At 43.4% G+C, this 14267-nt stretch overlaps 2 protein-coding genes across 2 annotated transcripts in view; both read right to left on the bottom strand.

Annotated features, from left to right (window-relative positions):
* Positions 1–5055, bottom strand: part of LOC309563415 (uncharacterized protein) — a gene marked incomplete at its 5' end in the record, with an annotated part of 28709 nt that extends 23654 nt beyond the window's left edge. Inside the window, 4 exons of the mRNA XM_082267809.1 lie at positions 1951–3050; positions 4324–4387; positions 4548–4601; positions 4912–5055. Coding sequence (XP_082123935.1) covers positions 1951–3050; positions 4324–4387; positions 4548–4601; positions 4912–5055 — 1362 coding nt within the window. The remainder of the gene's footprint in view (positions 1–1950; positions 3051–4323; positions 4388–4547; positions 4602–4911) is intronic.
* LOC309564402 (uncharacterized protein) overlaps positions 1–14267 on the bottom strand; it is an 880901-nt gene that overhangs the window by 273039 nt on the left and 593595 nt on the right.

Below are 14267 nucleotides of genomic sequence, written 5' to 3'. Positions count from 1 at the left end.
AATACAAATCAGATAAAGGATATAAATATGCCCAAACCACAAGAGATAGCAGTGTCAATGATGGCACTTTTACTGTGAGAAGGGAAACAGGTCTTCCTCGAACACAATTGTTGGGAACATGACGTTATATTGAGGAATGGAGATGGACTTTTCATATGGTGTACAGTATCTGCTCCTCATTTTTTGGGAACATGACGTTATATTGAGGAATGGAGATGGACCTTTTATATGGTGTACAGTATCTCCTCCTTATTTATTGAGAACATTTCTATATTACGGAAAGGAGATGAACCTTACATATGGTGTACAGCAGGGATCCTCAAAATACGGCCCTCCAGCTTTTGTGGAACTACACATCCCACGAGGCATTGTAAAACTCTGTCATTCACAGACATGACTAGGCATGATGGGAATTATAGTTACTGAACAACTGGAGGGCCATAGTTTGAAGACCCCTGGTGTACAGTATCTCCTTCTCATTTGTTGGGAACATGACGTAATATTGAGGAATGGAGATGGACCTTTCATATGGTGTACAGTATCTCCTCCTCATTTGTTGGGAACATGACGTTATATTGAGGAATGGAGATGGACCTTTCATATGGTGTACAGTATCTCCTCCTCATTTGTTGGGAACATGACGTTATATCGAGGAATAGAGATGGACCTCTCATATGGTGTACAGTATCTCCTCCTCATTTGTTGGGAACATGACGTTATATTGAGGAATGGAGATGGACCTTTCATATGGTGTACAGTATCTCCTCCTCATTTGTCGGGAACATGACGTTATATTGAAGAATGGAGATGGACCTTTCATATGGTGTACAGTATCTCCTCCTCATTTGTTGGGAACATGACGTTATATTGAGGAATGGAGATGGACCCTTCATATGGTGTACAGTATCTCCTCCTCATTTGTTGGCGTCATGGCATTACATTGTGATATGGAGATAGACCTTTCTTATAGTGTAAAGTATCTCCTCATAATTTATTTGTAACATTGTGCAGTGTGGTAAAAGTTGACTGGAGGTGTGTACACCATATAACCTACAGCGCCTCCACCATATTTGTTGGGATTGTGGGGATGTAGGATAGGTACATTGATGATGTTCTTATTGTAAACCATTTTTTGATCTTTTCCTTACTGAATGATGTGAAGTTCCGTGACTGGAACAAGGGCATGACAGACTGTGTGTTTTGGGAGGAAAAAAGGTTTAACTTCTGTCTACAGAAAGGATTCTTTGCTGAAAGAGCTGCAGAAAAGAAGGATACTAATCTACCAAAAATGGCTTAAAACTGACTCAATATTTGACTCTACTGCTTATTCTCTTTTTTTATCACCAGTAGGATCGTTTTCTGGGTAAAACATTTCCAGCACCCTGAAGAGAATAATGGATGTTTGCCCATGTAAATTCTCTGGTGTGTAAAGCCCCGTACACACGTACCGAATGTCGGCCGAACGATCGGCCGTCTTTTGTCCGGTGCTGTCCTGTCGGTTGAAAAGTGCTAAAGACTGCACACGAATTTTGTCGGCCAACAACAGCCGACTGCAGAAGTGATGTCATGTGATGGTTAACTTTCCATGTGTTTTTTCTTCTCTGAGCATGCCCAGTCTTGCTCATATGCTGTTTGTCGACCAAATTCTGTACTGACTGGCGAACAATCGGCCGTTCTGGTGTTGGCCAACAAAAATTTTAAAGCCTGCACACCAGATTCTGTTCGGCCGAAAAGTCGCAGTCGGTTGTCGGAAGCATCATACTAACAAGCCGACAATCGGCCGATCGGACGTTGGCCGAATATTTACGGCCGACAATCGCTACGTGTGTACGGGCCTTAAGAGGGTCTTCTTTCTGGGTAAAACATTTCCCGCACTCTGAACATTAAAAAGGTTGCTTGCCTTTGTAACCTTTCTAGTGGTTTCACAGTGAAACATTTCTAGCACTCTTAAGAGGAAAAAGGATGCTCACTATTGTGAATTCTTTGATGTTTAAGTAGTTTTTCTCTCACAACAAAACATTTCCCGCACTCAGAACAGACAAAAGGACTCTCACGGCTATGAATTCTCTGGTGTCTAAGAAGGTTTCCTTTGCGGTTGAAAAATTTTCCGCACTCCAAACATGAGTGAGGGCGCTTGCCTTTGTGACTTTGATAGTGTACAAGAAGGCTTGCTTTCTCGGTGAAACATTTCCCGCACTCTAAACAGGAAAAAGAATGCTCACCTGTGTGAGTTTCCATGTGTCTAAGATATTTTCCTTTCTTTGTGAAACATTTCCCGCACTCTGAACAGGAAAAAGAACGTGCACCTGTGTGAACTCTCTGATGTCTGAGAAGTTTTCCTTTCTCTGGGAAACATTTACCGCACTCCGAACAGGAAAAAGGGCGCTCACCTGTGTGCATTCTCTGGTGTCTAATAAGGGTTCCTTTTTGAGCAAAGCTTTTTCCGCACTCTGAACAGGAAAACGGACGCTCACCTGTGTGAGTTCTCTGGTGTGTAAGAAGTTTTCCTTTCTCAATGAAACATTTGCCGCACTCTGAACAGGAAAAAGGACGCTCACCTGTGTGAATTCTCTGGTGTATAAGAAGGCATCCTTTCTGAGTGAAACATTTCCCACACTCTGAACAGGAAAAAGGATGCTCACATGTGTTACTTTTCTGGTGTGTAAGAAGTTGTCCTTCGTTAGTGAAACATTTTTCGTACTCAGAAAAGGAAGAAGGGTGTTCAGATGTGCGAGTTCTCTGGTGGCTAAAAAGTACCTTGTTTTCAGCGAAGGAGTTCCTACTCTCTAAACATGACAATGAATTGTCTACTATATGATCTCCTTCATGGTTTAAAGAAGACTCCTTGGGATTGGATGGATCTGTTGATCTATCCACACTGTGAGATTTTAGGTGAATATCTGAAGTGATATTTTGTGAATGAATAGATGATTCCTCAGGATTCAAAGGATCCATCGATCTTGCCAAACAGTATGGTCTGCGATGTATGTTTTGACCAAAGGAATTTGTTTGTTGTGAATTTTGTGCTGTTCCGTAATCTTGTGCATTATCTGAAAATAAAAAAAGATCTCAGTCTGAGGTTCTTCCGTATCCAGTGTCCATCTCTTGGAAAGCAATTTTTAAACCAAATGTTATAAGAATTCTTTAAGTCTTGTTTTGGGGAATCTCAATTTTGATGTAACAATGGAGATGGACCTTTCATATGGTGTACAGTATCTCCTCCTCATTTGTTGGGAAAATGACGTTATATTGAGGAATAGAGATGGACCTTTCATATGGTGTACAGTATCTCCTCCTCATTTGTTGGGAACATGACGTTATATTGAGGAATGGAGATGGACCTTTCATATGGTATACAGTATCTCCTCATTTGTTGGGAACATGACGTTATATTGAGGAATGGAAATGGACCTTTCATATGGTGTACAGTATCTCCTCCTCATTTGTTGGGAACATGGCGTTATATTGAGGAATGGAGATGGACCTTTCATATGGTCTACAGTATCTCCACCTCAATTGTTGGGAACATGACGTTATATTGAGGAATGGAGATGGACCTTTCATATGGTATACAGTATCTCCTCATTTGTTGGGAACATGACGCTATATTGAGGAATGGAGATGGACCTTTCATATGGTATACAGTATCTCCTCATTTGATGGGAACATGACGTTATATTGAGGAATGGAGATGGACCTTTCATATGGTGTACAGTTTCTCCTCCTCATTTGTTGGGAACATGAGGGTATATTGAGGAATGGAGATGGACCTTTCATATGGTGTACAGTATCTCCTCCTCATTTGCTGGGAACATAACGTTATATTGAGGAATGGAGATGGACCTTTCAAATGGCGTACAGTATTGCCTCCTCATTTGTTTGGAACATGATGTTATATTGAGGAATGGAGATGGACCTTTCATATGGTGTACAGTATCTCCTCCTCATTTGTTGTGAACATGACGTTATATTGAGGAATGGAGATGGACCTTTCATATGGTGTACAGTATCTCCTCCTCATTTGTTGGGAACATGACGTTATATTGAGGAATGGAGATGGACCTTTCATATGGTGTACAGTATCTCCTCTTTTTTTTTGTAACATTGGATAGTGTAGTAAATACAAAGATTACATTCTACAGGAGAGGACTGGAAAATGTGTATATCATTATGGTCTACACCACCTCTACAACATTTGTTGGGAATGTTGAGTTTAAGAGGGTAGATACATCAATGATGTACTTATTGTCAACAGTTAGATCTTCTTAATCGTTTCCTTAAATCAAGAAATATGAAGTTCTCTGTCTTAAACAAGGGCAGTACAAACTGTGTTTTTGGAGGAAAACAAATTAATCTCTGTATACAGAAAGGGTTCTTTGTGGAAAAGCTGTAAAAAGGCAGAATAGTGATTGATGGGAAATATTTTAAATGACTTAGCATATTACTTCAGGAAATGACTTACTTGTGTCCATATGTAGAGAAGATTCCTCCTGTTTATTTTTAATAATCATCTCCCCCTCCTCCATAGACTGCTGATCTCCACTCACCAACGTCTCTTCTTCCTCTTTTACCTCAACCTTGATGTCTTTTAGTTCTACAGCCTAAACTCCAAAGATTATAGAAAACATTCATTAAAAGGAACAATAAATTACATAGAAGAATGTCATCTCCTTGCTTGGAATACATGTTTATGTTCACCTACCTGATGATGGTGAGGGATGGTGTGACCTTCCTTTTTGGAATCCCGGGAATACCAAGGACGGGGACATCTCTCTGGTGGGTTCCCATTACTGGATCCATCTGTAGGAAACACACACACTGACTGAATACATTGTTTCTATGTGTTTATCAGATGATGGGGGATCTAGGTGGATCCTCCGTACTGCTTTCTCCTTTACAATAAAGTCTCCTCTTACCCGGTGATGTGAGGGGCGGCTGATTCTCCATCATGACGTCCTTGTAGAGATCCTTGTGTCCTTCTAAATACTCCCACTCCTCCATGGAGAAATAGACAGTGACATCCTGACACCTTATAGGAACCTGACACACACAATGATACAGTCACCATCCAGACACATCCCTTCTCTGTTACTGGATAATGTCCCAGAAATCCCGACTCCGCTCACCTCTCCTGTCAGCAGATCAATGATCTTGTTGGTGACTTCTAGAATCTTGGCACTGGTTACCTCTGTTGTCAGGCAGTGAGGTGGAGGCACTGTGATGGGTGATGTTCTGTGAAGATGGTTGCTGGGTGTTAATGGATCTCCAGGTGTTTTCTTCACTACTTTATAATCCTATAATGTAAAGAGCCAAAGGAGCAATTGTTACTACAGACCTACCAGAATCCTACTGACCTGTCCAATTTGGAGGTTAGCAATAAAGTGTTACAGATATACAGTAAGTTATATTTTAAATTAACCTCCCAGAATCCTCCTCACCTCTCCGGTCAGCAGGTAGATGATCTCCAGGGTGAGGTTTAATATCCTCTCGGTCATGTGACTTTGGTCTTCATCCATCCTCACTGAAGTGATCTATACAGGGCTCTCCTCTCTGTAAATGGATAATAAACTGAGAATTATCTGGACTGCACTGGGATGAAGAATATCTGAACAGAGTTCCTCCATAATTAAGATACTTCAGACTGCTTCTTATTCCATATTGGTGGTCTCGTTAATCTCGCTGTTAGTAAACTAGCGATTCTTTATAAAGGGAATGTAAACCCTAAGAATCAACTTTTCATATCTGTTCACTTTTGTTCTGTTAATTACAATTGAACGCAATTTGGTAAATCTGTTTGATATTATTACCAGCTGATCCTGACATAAAACGTGTCAACTAATAACTTCCTGTGTTCTCTGCCTATGCTGAACTCTTTATCATTTATATTGTATCCTGCTATCTGCAAAGACAACAGAACACCTTTCCTATGTTATGGAGAAGATAGAAGGGGGGAAGTGTCAATAGCGTCGTCCTGTTTCTGTTGTTTTTATTATAGTAAGAGGCGAGTGTTCTTACCCTAGTAGAGTGGATGACCCAGCATCCAATTTTTGGTGAGTGATGAACAGGCTTCCTCTATTGCAGTCATGTCCGAATTCCGGCCGCCGGCCAGTTGCGGCCCGTGTTTCCGTTTAATACGGCCCCAGTGAATCTCTGAGCACTGCTGGAATCTCTGGCTCTTTTAGGTTCTTGCCGGGTCCGCCGTGCCGCCGCTGACTTTTTTCAATGTCTCTGTGAGACTCGTCACATCCCACCCCGCCCCAATGCCGATACGATAGCTCAGGGGCAGGGCCTCGCCGCCTCTGACCTCCCTCTGCAGCTCGGCCGCTTCCGAGTCCCGCTCCGCCCCCCGCTTGGCTCTATCTGGCCGGCGCCACCCACAAGTGAAGTGGTGGCAAGAGACACACAACTACGCGGCTTCGGAGTTAACTGGATGGAGGGAGGATTTGGACTCTGGAGGAATAAAGTCTTCTTTAGCAGGGCCAGGGGGGAGTTCGGGGACTGGGTACTGTCTCTGCCTGGAGACTGGAGAGAGAGGCTGGACCCAAGGTGACAGCCTAAGGTAGGCGAAGCAAGAAGAGAACTGTCTTGAAATCAAGACTGTCACTCACTACAGTACTTACTAAAATAGTTAATTTGTATTTCATTTTAATGGTTCAGGCAAAATGGTCGGCCCTCACGCATGTTCACTTCATCAAGTCTGGCCCCTCTTTGAAAAATGTTTGGACACCGCTGCTCTACTGCCTTCATGGCAAATACCCCATATACCCTGAATAAATTGATAACGAACAGTCTGCACATTTGTTCCAACCTGCCATGATGGGGCTGTTGATTGAGGACAAAACGGTAGAGGACAAGGACACATCATGCACTGATGCCCAAGCCTTACTTTTCTCTAAGCAGGAAGAGGGGAAGGACCAGACAAGAGGGAAGAGCAGGGTGGTCAGTGCTTATTGTAAGATTGAAAGCCAAGTTCACCTTTTCTTAAAAAAAAAGTTGACCTGCTATGAACAAGTTCAGTTTTTCATTAGTTACAAAAAGGAGAATATAACCTTTGAGTGCACTCATGAGAAGGAGAAGATGGTTGGTAACAGGGTGCCCAACCCAACATGGGTTGAAGGCAAGGACCAGCAGAGTGATGAGGAGGAAGAGCATGAAGTTGCACAGAAGCAAGATTTTAGGGAGCAGCAGAGTACCCAAAAACAACAAAGTCCAATGCAGCAGGACTCAGTTAGCAGCCACATCAGGCCAGCATTATCTGACAACAGAGGTACTCATGAACAGCTGAAGCATGCCATTAAGTCTGGTCTCTGGATCCTGGTTTCTTGGTGTTCTCTAATACCTCAACTTGTGCTGAAATCATGGTCATCCGCAACATCTGTGCTCAGCACTGGCAACAAGGCAAGAATGTTAACAACCTGGGCACCATATGCATGAGTAGTCATATTATCCAGCACAGTGATTGGGCCTGCTTTGCCTAAAAGACAGAGCAGATGGCTCACCATTGTCCATCTCCATCAGTGTAACTTCATCTTTCCCTTCTACCTCCCTACCTGTTCATGGCACACAAGTAACCTCTGCTCCCTCTACTCATAGGGAGGAACTTTTGTATTTTCCTTCTTCAGCACCAGCAGTAATAATGGCCACAGCCAAGAGAGGAAAGCTGAGGTTGGAAGTGGAGCCCTCCTGATCACAGCATCCGAATCCAACATCTTCTGTAGTGGTAGTCTTTCATCCAATAGGTGTTGGAATGAAAGAGGAGGCTCTCCCCTAACCATCTACTTGCCTATGATGCATCTAGTCCATAAACCAGGGGCTTTGGATGTATAGCTCTATAGTTAGGATGCATCTCTGGATGGACAGTTGAATAAATGGTTCTATATTTAGGATGTATCCGGTCTATAAACCAGAGGCTCTGGAGTAAAAGTTGGATGAATGGCTCTATATTTAGGATGTATCCGGTCTATAAACCAGAGGCTCTGGATGGACAGTTGGATAAATGGCTCTATATTTAAGATGTATCCGGTCTATAAACCAGAGGCTCTGGATGGACAGTTGGATAAATGGCTCTATATTTAAGATGTATCCGGTCTATAAACCAGAGGCTCTGGATGGACAATTGGATAAATGGCTCTATATTTAAGATGTATCTGGTCTATAAACCAGCAACCCTGGAGTAAAAATCGGATAAATAGTTCTGTATTTCAGATGCTTCTGCACTATAAACCAGAGGCTCTGGAAATGATACGTCTACATCTGTGCACATATTATAATCCTACATATTGTATTACCTTCTCTGCTGCCAGTTCCAGCAATGTCTCCGCTTTACTTCCTCCCAACTCAACTTTCACCTGGAAGTTCCTGTTTCTATTTCACGCCACTTCCTCTGTCCTCTTTACATCACTTCCTGTCCATGAGTTCCGCTCTCATTTTGTCAGATCGCTTTCTTGTGAAGAATATCAATACTGCAGTCTTCGCTACCGTATATTCAAATTTTTTGTGTTACATACATTTCTACACACAGATTATAAGTCATATGAATGCAGACAATTAAAAAAAATCTATGAAAAATAAGAATTACATTTTTGAAATACAACATTATAAAGTATTGTATACACATTACCTATATATATATATATTTTGCATTGCTTTTACATTGCTTTACAACTCTCCTCCACCATCCACACTACATTCTCCGACAGCTCTCCTCCCACCATCCACACTACATTCTCTGACAGCTCTCCCCCCACCATCCACACTACATTCTCCGACAGCTCTCCCCCCACTATCCACACTACATTCTCTGACAGCTCTCTCCCCACCATCCACACTACATTCTCTGACAGCTCTCCTCCACCATCCACACTACATTCTCCGACAGCTCTCCTACACCATCCACTCTACATTCTCCGACAGCTCTCCCCCCACCATCTACACTACATTCTCCGACAACTCTCCTCCACCATCCACGCTACAGACAGCTCTACCCCACCTTCCACACTACATTCTCCGACAGCTCTCCTCCCACCATCCACACTACATTCTCCGACAGCTCTCCTCCACCATCCACACTACATTCTCCGACAGCTCTCCCCCCACCATCTACACTACATTCTCCGACAACTCTCCTCCACCATCCACGCTACAGACAGCTCTACCCCACCATCCACACTACATTCTCCGACAGCTCTCCTCCCACCATCCACACTACATTCTTCGACAGCTCTCCTCCACCATCCATGCTACATTCTCCGACAGCTCTCCTCCAACATCCACGCTACAGACAGCTCTACCCCACCATCCACACTACCTTCTCCGACAGCTCTCCTCCCATCATCCACACTACATTCTCCGACAGCTCTCCTCCCACCACCCACACTACATTCTCTGACAGGTCTCATCCACCATCCACACTACATTCTCCGACAGGTCTCATCCACCATCCACACTACATTCTCCGACAGCTCTCCTCCACCATCCACACTACATTCTCCGACAGCTCTCCTCCACCATCCACACTGCATTCTCTGACAGCTCTCCTCCACCATCCACACTACAATCTCTGACAGCTCTCCTCCCACCATCCTCACTACATTCTCTGACAGCTCTCCTCCACCATCCACACTACATTCTCCGACAGCTCTCCTCCACCATCCACACTACATTCTCTGACAGCTCTCCACCACCATCCACACTACATTCTCTGACAGCTCTACTTCTCCATCCACACTACATTCTCCGACAGCTCTCCTCCCATCATCCACACTACATTCTCCGACAGCTCTCCTTCACCATCCACTCTACATTCTCTGACCGCTCTCCTCCACCATCCACACTATATTCTCTGACAGCTCTCCCCCAAATTTTTTGACATCTCTTCTCCCACTTCTGTGTGCAGTAGTTTATTTTGTAGGCTGCTTCCAATGACTTATTACAATAATAATTTTTGAAGTTGTCTGTCAAGGCCCCCTTCCAGTAACAAGCAATTTGTGTGGGACTTTCACTTGTCACCCATGTATGAGTTCATAACCTGATTGGACATTATGGGGAATATTTATTAATACTGGAGAGTATTCAGTCTGTTGCAGCTGTGCATGGTAGCCAATCAGCTTCTAAATTTAGCTTGTTCAGTTAAGTTCTGCCAATAAAACCGGAAGCTGATTGGTTTCTGTGCAGAGCTGCACCAGATTGTTTTAGTAAATCAACTCCTATAATACATTTTTTACAGTGATTTATTATGCATACAGTAAGTTAGATCCATATGTTTGCATACCATAAAAAATACGAAGAGTAGGCTTTAGTTAGGTTATTTGCCCTTATTTTGGACAATAGTCCCTATGGTGTCACAATTGGTTGAAATTGGTTGGAAAGTGGTTCAAATTAGGGTTGTTGTTTCAAGGTAACGTGATAGTTAATGTTTTTTTTAGGGTTTTTTACAATATGCGAAAAGAGATATCACACAAATACTTATAAGTATAACATTTATTAAAGATAAAGAAAATATAACAAGAATACTTATCTAAAGATGCTGTTTCGCCACCGAGTCACCCATAAAGGTGAGACCAGGTAATGAGATCAGACGCATGCATTTGGCATTAGCTCTGGATACGAGACTAAATGTTCCAAGTGATAACTATAGTGTATAGACTTGTGTAAGAATATGGTAACCACACCCCCCATCAGAGCAAAATGATCCTCTAAGGAAAATGGATTATTCCTGAAGGAGAGGAGGCTGGCTTGTCCATATAGGCAATTCACATTCCTATAAGAAGAGTCATTCAAGGTAACCAGAAAAGCCAGGATATTAAAGGCTTTATTAGATATTTGTGAGGCCAACATTAATAAGGAATATGAACTATGCGGTTTTCCTATCAATGGCAAACATTACCAGTGTCTAGCACCCTCCTAGATAGGTGCTAGTGTAGCTGTACATAGTTTTTGGTTTCTCTGCTTAACAGGGAGACAGCCAGGTAAATCTAGGAGCTCTCTGCTTAAAGAGGAAGTAAACCCTCCTCGGACAGTTTTACCTATAGGTAAGCCTATGATAAGGCTTACCTATAGGTACTGTAAATATCTCCTAAACTTGCACCGTTTAGGAGATATTTACCTTACATTCATCCAGTGACGTCACTGGCGCATGCGCTTTGAAGGAACGGCCTCTGGTGCCGTTTCTTCAGAGTCCCGTGCCGTGACTGTCGGCTCCCGCGCGCGTGCGCGGGAGTGACGTCACCGCGGCTCCGGCCAATCAGATGGCCGGATGCCGCGAACCCGACATGTCGCCCGTCATACAGGTAAGCGAGCTGCACGGCGGGGGCTCATTCTAAGGTAAGTATTGCATAATGAGCTAATATGCGATGCATACTAGCTCATTATGTGTTTCTCTTACAGGTTACCAAAAAAAAAAACTTTGTACGGGTTTACAACCTCTTTAACAGAGAGCTGTGATTGTTGGATAGAACCTGCCCAGTGTGCTCTGATGCTGCTCACCCTGGCTTCATGTTTCACACTGATCCAATAGTAATAGAGTGTTTTGGACAATGGGAGGAAACAATGCAGATGAGAGTAGGGGATATCTGTACAGACCTGGCCAATAAGCATGGTATATGCCCGATGTATGCTCAGTGACTGTACTTAAATCTGGGGGCACATGGGGCTCCTGGTTTTCGGCTGGAGAGTGAGGTCCAGGTGGGGAGGGGGCTGCAGCTTCTCCCCAGCAAAGGCTGCCATGTGGCCTCAGGTGGTTGACCTGAGGGCCAGAAACAGAGATGCTGAAACCCAGGGATTCTTTGAGAGTTGACTAAGGGAAGATGTCCATGGATCTCATCTGGTATCATGGAAGAAGGTGACCTGTGACCAAGGCCTTGTGAGTACAGACTCCCCTCAAAGGATCCTAGGGACTGTTGCTGATAAAATCCCCCTCTTTTTTTTTCTCTCTCTCCTCCCCCCCCCCTCATCCCTCCTTCTCAGCTGTTCTCTCTCTTCTCACCTGCTATTCTTCAGTTATGCCCGACTCCTGGGCTCGAAAAATTACCCCCCTCTCCCCCTGGGCATACGTACAGTTGATGCTCCATCTAACGGCTGCTGTGGTTGCCGGCCGCCTGGGTTGCTCTTCTCCGTTCCTGTATGCCGGACATGTGATGGATGCCGGTGGGGATGGAGATCGCACCGGGAGCATGGCACTCTACCAGGTTCTGTTGCGCTATATGGCACAATGGGATTCAACAACTTAGCATATTCAAGCAAAATCTTCAGATCATGTTGTCCCAGAAGTCGTTGTATCACGTGATCAGTCTTAAGATGTCTTTTATGCTGCCTTTTGTGTCCCTCATGTATATTCTAAGTATCTTTATACATCTTGACGTTTGGTTGTGTATCAGTGTTCTTGACAATATTGTATGCCTTTTCCACTTCAATAAAGAATTTGAAAAAATCCCCCTCTTGGTACTAGAATGTCAGCGGGCTGGGTGTAAGCTAAAGGGGATACTTGATAGTGTCATGAAGATATAGAGTTCACTGAGTCTAATGCTAAACTAAGCTAAGGACTTATTCTTCCCATGCAAGTGCTGTATGGTTCAGCAGAAGATCTGCTATTCAGTTTCACTAAGTGAGGCCAAGTGAGAGTTGACCTCACCTGTACATATCTGTATTTGAAGTATCCCACTAATCCCTTCTATCCATATTCTCCAAATAAAACACTAAAAACAAATCCCCTAGACTAGTCATTGGAGACAACGAGTGGAAGAGTGTGTGTGCACCTGGCAATGTGTGATGCCCGGTATCTGGCAACAGGATAATCAGAGGGAGACCCAAAATAGATCTATACTCAGCAACCCCTAGGGGGGCAGTGCTAAAAGTGTGTTAATCATCTTTAATTATTTTTTGCTGTCACATTTTCCAGTGTTTGGACCACAGATTGTCATAAATGCCCACATATCACCACGGTGGGAGTGAAGGACTAAGGCAGCACTGTTGCTTTTTAGGACCATATTAAATCAAAATTGTTTTTTATTGACAAGGATTGTAAGTGACCTACAGTACATTAATATGATATACAGATCAATCAGAACGCGATTATTACACATAGTATTATTAGTATTTTTATTAGTATTAGTATTTTTGTGTAAAAACAGAAAACAAAAAAGACCAATCCAACCACCCGAGCTTGTTAATGGACATCTGCTCAAGATATCAGTTTAACTACGCCGATATAAAGAACATAGGAAAAGTCCTAAGCTCAGGCAAACATCACTAAGTGCCGGTTCACACTAGGTCGCTCCGACTTCGGGGGCGACCTGTGAAGTCGCGTGCACCGCGACTTGCACGGACTTCATATAATGAATGTCTATGCAAGTTGCTCCGAGGTCGCTCCGAAGTAGTACAGGATCCTTTTTCTAAGTCGGAGCAACTTGTGTCGCTCCTATTAGAACGGGTCCTGTAGCACTGAATGGACCGCGACGGACCGCGACTTGTCAGGCTGACAAGTTGCCTGACAAGTCGCGGTAGTGTGAATGGACACTAAGACTTTTGTTGGGTTTAAATTCGTAACAATCTATCCATCACTAGCTGTGGAGGGGCAAAGCTAGGGTCATCTAGCCAGATCTGCCAGACCAGGTTGAATTTTGTGACCGCATTACGATGTTTTTAGGTCCATATGAATATGGATTATAGCCGAAAAAACACTACTAATTTCACCACCCCCCAAAGTTCCTTGGTGTGCTTTGTACATGACGTGGTACATGATGTGGCCCCTCACCCCTAGAAAATCTTAGATTTTCTAAAGTTTTTTGTGAATTCAGTTGTATAAGAAGGTCACCTTTCCAGATTAAACATTTCCCCCCACTCTAAACATGAGAAAGTGTGACCTCTTGTGTGACTTTTCTAATGTTTAATACGTTGTCCTTGCTGAATAAAAGTTTTCCAGCACTATAAACAAGAATAACGAAGGTTATCTGTGTGAATTCTCTGGTGTATAAGAAGGTTCCCCTTCTAAATGAAACCTTTTCCACACTCTGAACATAAACAGGTGTAGCACCCTCCTAGGTAGGTGCTAGTGAGAGAGTATAGTTTTTGGCTCTGTCTACTTACCAGAGGGGCTGCAGGCAAATCTATATTGCTTTCTGCCTATTAGAGAGCAGGATCTGTGAGTTAGGTCTGCTCATTGTGCTCCGTATGTTATTCATTGTGTCTAGAGAGTGTTTCGCACTGGTCCAATAGGGAGGCATGTTGGACAGTGGGAGGAAACCTGACAAATGGGTGCATAGGCTTTGGTA

This window comes from Pelophylax lessonae (genome assembly GCF_965119305.1).
Source record: "Pelophylax lessonae genome assembly, chromosome: 9".
NCBI lineage: Eukaryota > Metazoa > Chordata > Amphibia > Anura > Ranidae > Pelophylax > Pelophylax lessonae.
This window is presented reverse-complemented; position numbering and strand designations above follow the sequence as displayed.